Source organism: Typha angustifolia, chromosome 15 (assembly GCF_048772165.1).
Source record: "Typha angustifolia cultivar Huaian chromosome 15, ASM4877216v1, whole genome shotgun sequence".
NCBI lineage: Eukaryota > Viridiplantae > Streptophyta > Magnoliopsida > Poales > Typhaceae > Typha > Typha angustifolia.
The window spans coordinates 14,928,698-14,934,697 of NC_133253.1; the positions used below are offsets into that span (position 1 = coordinate 14,928,698).

The 6,000-nt window shown below is 31.8% G+C and overlaps 1 protein-coding gene across 1 annotated transcript in view; it reads left to right on the forward strand.

Annotated features, from left to right (window-relative positions):
• Window positions 1-5,759, forward strand: part of LOC140778888 (pyridoxal kinase) — a 30,748-nt gene extending 24,989 nt beyond the window's left edge. Inside the window, exons 11-13 of the mRNA XM_073123784.1 lie at window positions 1,790-1,834; window positions 1,929-1,982; window positions 5,388-5,759. Coding sequence (XP_072979885.1) covers window positions 1,790-1,834; window positions 1,929-1,982; window positions 5,388-5,528 — 240 coding nt within the window. The 3' untranslated portion in view covers window positions 5,529-5,759. The remainder of the gene's footprint in view (window positions 1-1,789; window positions 1,835-1,928; window positions 1,983-5,387) is intronic.
• Window positions 5,760-6,000: the final 241 nt, after the last annotated feature.

Consider the following 6,000-nt stretch of genomic DNA (forward strand, 5'->3'; position numbering starts at 1 on the left):
CCTAACCTGATTCAGTAATCAAACATCTTTTTATCTTTTTTATATTTAATTAAGTTTACTCTTCAAAAAATCAAGACTAAGAGATGAGACCAACTAATTAAGTTCAGGATTTAGCATCAAACCAAATAAGCTCTTAAATTCTATTCTAACAAAAGAGACCGGTCACACCTCTCATTAAGGAGGTCTTCTTGGGATCTTTCAGTTAAAATCCCTTGATCCTCCAATTGAATTGGAAAGGAAGGGCTCCAATCTCCAAACCATCTTAATCTACTCTCGGGCAATTTTATCCTACTGTCTTAATCAATTATCATATTGCATATCCTACCATTAAGTGCATATATTCAGATTGTATTAGGTCTGTCCAAGGACAGTTGTGAGACTTCTGTTTTATGCTAGATCTGCAGTCACAGACTGGCATCAGACACCACTTTTGTCCTGTGGCTGGTTCCATGGGAACATATCACATTCAACATACATATAGCTGTACATATTAGTTTAGTACCGAGTATCAACAGTCACAACGAGCTTATATAGCTATATGCTTTACTCTTACTCTATCTTGGGAATGAGAATATTTTGGAGACATTTCTCTAAGGTATCAAGATCAAACTGTCTGTGCCGCTTTGTTGTTTTTATAAATTATTCAGGAAGTTCATAAACAAGTTCATTATTTGATAATTTATTATGTTCCTCCTTGTTCAGAATTAATTGTTACCTCTAGTTCACTGCTCTCTACCATCCTATGGTTTGAACATGGTTACTTCACATGGTACTGGAGCAGGACACATGGAGAAGAAAATCTGCTTTGCTTATCTGTCATAGTAATAGAATCTCCACCTGTTTATGAAATTCTAGGGAAAAGTTTATTTAACCCAAGCCTTTCTGCATTATTTCCGTTTTAATCCCTCCTGTCTTCTCCTATCCAAAATGTCTCATGTTGTTTGTAAGAAATCTGTTAAGACCCTCTGTCACTTTTCCTTACGGTGATTAAGCATGGCTTTGAGTTAAACTAACTGAGGTTTGTGAGCTGTAACATTACTCTAGTACCCTTAATATCATCTCACTGCTTCCTCATCCCATGTGATTATCCCTTGGGGCATCACCCCAACAACTCCTTCTCTAATAGGTTAAAACGAGAAAATTGGTAAAGGAAATTACGGGCATTTCTATTATTTTTAAAATGTCAAGCTTCAAGAGAAAGCAAACTATTCGACGTTATATGTTGTTCCATCCGGTTCTGTTAGATTAAATATAACCATGGACCCTTCTAAAAATTTATTGCAAATAACAAAGGATGTTTTAGATAGGAGGAAAAGGGTCAAAATGTAAGTAATGCAAAAAGAAGACGGGGTTAAATAAGTTTAAATAACATTATCCTAAATTCTGTGATCTACTAAATGTCTTGAACTCTTGATGCTAATCTTCCTTTCTCTTCTTTAGTAAGAACTGTTATTCAATATATATTATCAGTTTATCTATTAATCAGTCATTTTCAATGTAATCTCATCACTTTGACTGTGATCTTGTCAATTGGAAGACAGTGATTTATTTTAGTTAACTTTATGCAAAAAGAGATAATAATAATAATTTATTACATCATATCATATGTTGCTTACTCCATAATGTTGGAATTTTTTAATAGAAAAATACCAATTTATTATATTTTTTTGTGTTATGCAATGTTAGTTGGTAGAAACATCTTTAGTATGCAAGTTCCATGGTGCTCTCTCCATTCAATACCATATTAGGTTTCTTGTCCATAACTCTTCCATTGTGTTGTAACTTGCAGGGCACTGGCGATCTGATGACAGCGCTTTTGCTAGGATGGAGCAATGTACGGTTTAAGTAGTACTTTGTTACATATCTGCAGAACTACTGCAACTTCTCCTAATTTATAAGCTGTTAAATTTTTGTTGTTTGTGTAACAGAAATATCCAGAAAACCTTGAGAGAGCATCGGAACTAGCAGTATCGAGCTTGCAAGTATATTTTCTCCCTTAATATTACTCTCAATTTCACCTTAGAAAATTCCATCAGGCAACCTACCTAGTTTATTTCATTTGTTCTACTAATATGACTGACTAAATTATTACATGCTTTTCTCCAATTTATTTTTCTTACCAAATCTAAGAACATTCTAATGACTGAAAAAATATCTTTTTCATGCACTATTGTTGAATTGTCATAAACTGTTCGCTCCGACTCTTTGGATAGTTGACAACAATGCCACATGTCTATAAATGATTATTAGTCTATTAAGACCTAAACCATGGAAGAGACGACCTTTATCAATTTCTGCTGTCATGCATCAACAAGGTGTAGAATACTTATTAGGGATTTCCCTATGGGTATATACCAACTAAAATATGACTCCAGAATGCCAATCCAGAAATTCAATGAATTGTTCCTGAATAGACATATTTCCAAACTAAGGCCTTGTCCACATGTGGAATAGGGTTGAATTAGGAATATCAATTCATATTTGTTATTACCAAAATGAGCGATATATTCTAGGATATATTCCTATGTTTATTGGTATTCCGGATAAGAGTGTAATAATTACTTTTGATATGATATAAAGGAAAAAAAGATGAAAAAATATTTTATGTTTTATAAAATTATGATAAATACCCTTTGATTTGATATAAAATAGATTTATGGGATAGGTATCAATGGTAAATTGGTAATTGAGTTAGTGTATGGTATAAACTATAATTTTGATAAATAGTATTTGTATTTTAAAATATGACTATTATGATGTTTAGCTGTGATTTTAAAATACGGGCTTGTATTCCAGAATAAGAAAAAAGTCATTCTTGAAGTGAACTAAGAGTTTATTGATCTTACTTGACTCAGATTACAAGTCTAAGTCAATTAATTTAACTGATTAACTTCCTTATAGATAAGATTTTCCAATCAACTGTATCAACCTTTTAGTCCTAATTATTGTTGTACTTAGTTATTAGGATGTTTTCCTAATTTTCAATACATAATCAGACTTTTGTGGCAGGACACTTGGAACAAGGTGTGCCAGTGGCACACCCTCGTGTCGAGTCTTTTTTTTTATAATATTTTTCTTATCTTTATCAATCATTATGAAATCAACTAATCAATTTATCATTTATAGGCTTAGATAAAATTGATGATAATGATGATGATGATGATGGTGTTAGTGATGGTGATAATAATGAAACTTAGTCTATAGGTAGCAGAACATCAAGAGAGATATACCCACAGGATAATATGAGTTTATCATCATTACCATCATATCAATTTTACCCACTAGAGTTACAATACCCTTATTATACTTTATATCCATAATCTTATGCTTATGGTGTATCTGTGCTTGTGCTAGTGCCGATCATTCCTATGCATATTTAATATTCATATTATATTATAGAAGAATTATAAAATTCTTTGTATAAAGACTATATGAGACGTTACAACAAGCAATACTATCAATTAATAAGTTTTAGAGAATATCGATAGTATTTGATGTAACATTCTTGTGTTATCCTTGTGCCAGCAAATAAAATTTTTAATTCTCCTCATCATTCTATGTTCAACTAAATATTAGTTTTAATTATTAAACTATTATCAATTAATATTATATGTTAAATGTTATTATGTGTTCAATTATATTATAGAGTGTTCAATCATTAATATTAGTTTTAATGAAATATATTCAATCATATTATGTGTTGAATATTATTTGTATTTAATTGTTGCTTTATTTTTAATAAATTAGGTCATTTACAAAATAATTTAAAGATAAAGAATTATAATGTAGGTTTTAATACATATATTTAAACCAAAGATTAAAGATTAATATACTAGAAGAGTGGAACTGGGGTTATTGGATCTCCTTCATCTAGCCTGAGACCAGTTTTATTTTTCCTTCCTATTGAATGAGCTTTGGAATAGATAGTAGTGGCATAAATCTTTTGAATGACTGATGGTAAATTGCAATTATCTTCTGAGTCACAACAGGGTGACATTTTATCAAAATACCATTAGTTTCTACAACGTTATAATCTGCCAATGCCATTTGTATGACATTATTGTGCGATTTTCTTGAAAGTGTTAATTATTGATTGGGAAGTGTTAATTGTTGTTGATGAATCAGACTCTCGTTAAACTTGAAATTTTTTAAATGCAAGAGCCCTGAGTATCATTACAGTGATGCTATATATATTACCGACTCTAATAGGATGGTAACATTTTGGGTCAAAGTATCATTGCTGTGTTGCACGTTGCATGTGCCTGCAATTTGGGAATAGCAACAGAGGCAATGTGCAGTATCTTAATCCTTTTTTACAATACGAAGGAAAATAAATGTAAAATAGAAAATTTGATTACAAATAAAATATAAAATTCCTCTGTAACCAATTCTTGAAATGTTGGAAATGTGTAATGCTGCCTAATCTTTATACCCATGGTCATATTGTTTGTATTTACGCAAGTAGACATTCAATAATAATGCTGTGAAAAGTGTCTGCAGTATGTGGGCAGTCAAGCCACCACATAATGCATATGCAACATGTGTGTGTATATATGGATTCAGTTTCAGTCTAGCAATAAACCTATTCAAAATAACATACATATAATTTCCCTATCTACTGTCTTTAATATTTAATCATAATAAACTAATAAATAGGTAAAAGTTGCAATATAGTTTGTGTAGAATCATCCTCATAATATCCTATCCATCAATAAAATTAGTCAGTAGAGTTTCTTATGAAGCGATATAGATATCTCAATGTTACAATATGTCGCTTTCGTATGTATATGAGGGTACATATGCATATGCGGCACATATATAGTTATTAGCATTTTGCAATCAATGTGCAATTGCATGTGTGTGCAGTTTGCATAAGTGGCCTATATGCATTCAGGCTGTACATAAGGACTGACTTATGCATATTTCAGGCGGTTAATCCACCGTCACCGCCTATGGGGCCCACATATATTGTCTCTGCAGCCAACTTTTAAAACTATGTTTAACAGTAATTACTTTGCTATGGGTAAAGGTCATCAACCAACAAATGAACATGATAAAATAACCAGTTTCAGAAAATTTGGATATATGCATGTTTAAGTACAAAATGCTGGTATCTAGATATCATGCTCAGGAAGCCTTTGCAAAATTTTCTGCTCACTTAATTATATTGACGAGTCCTTACTTCCTGTTCTTTGGGAACATCATAATTCATTATCTGCTCTTCTATCTATTTCATGTTTTCAGCATGTATGTTATGCTTCTGATACAACCACAAATTCTTTTAAATAGTAATTGCCTGATTGTATTGTAGCTATTCAGATTCTTCTGGGAATTTGTTCCGGCGGAACATTTCTTCACAACCTAATACATTCTCTCCAATTTTGCAGGCTCTGCTACAGAGAACATTAGCAGATTATAAGAAAGCAGGTTTTGATCCAAAAACAAGTAGTTTGGAGATTCGTTTAATTCAAAGCCAAGATGACATCCAAAATCCGGTGATTAGATTTAAGGCTGAGAAATATAACTGAAGGTTTGGTACTGAGTATTAAGTACCATCGCAATAACGGGGAAAGAAATAAAGCCTCCATTTTCTTTATTAATTTGTTCAGACAAACCATTGTGTTACTCAGATGATAATTTCATTATTATCTTAAATGTGGAGACTAAAAGACTATATCTGTAGACCAAAATTGTTTACCATGGATTCCTCATTACAAGGGTAAAGTATGACCAGACTGCATAAATGGATCTGACCTTTCCACGAATCTCATTTACTCATTCAAGTAGACGAGCTTACACTTCCTAGAACATTCTTTGAATATTTAGTAATTTTTTAAAATCTCTAATCAACTTTTTCCTTGGGCAGAATAATAGGATTCAACTATTAGAAAAATGTTGTTTCAAGATATTAATAGTCAATGTATGATTGCTCTTGGATTTGTATGGGTGGCAACTGGTATTATGATGTACGACTCCTTCAAGAAATATTAGTTGATTAAC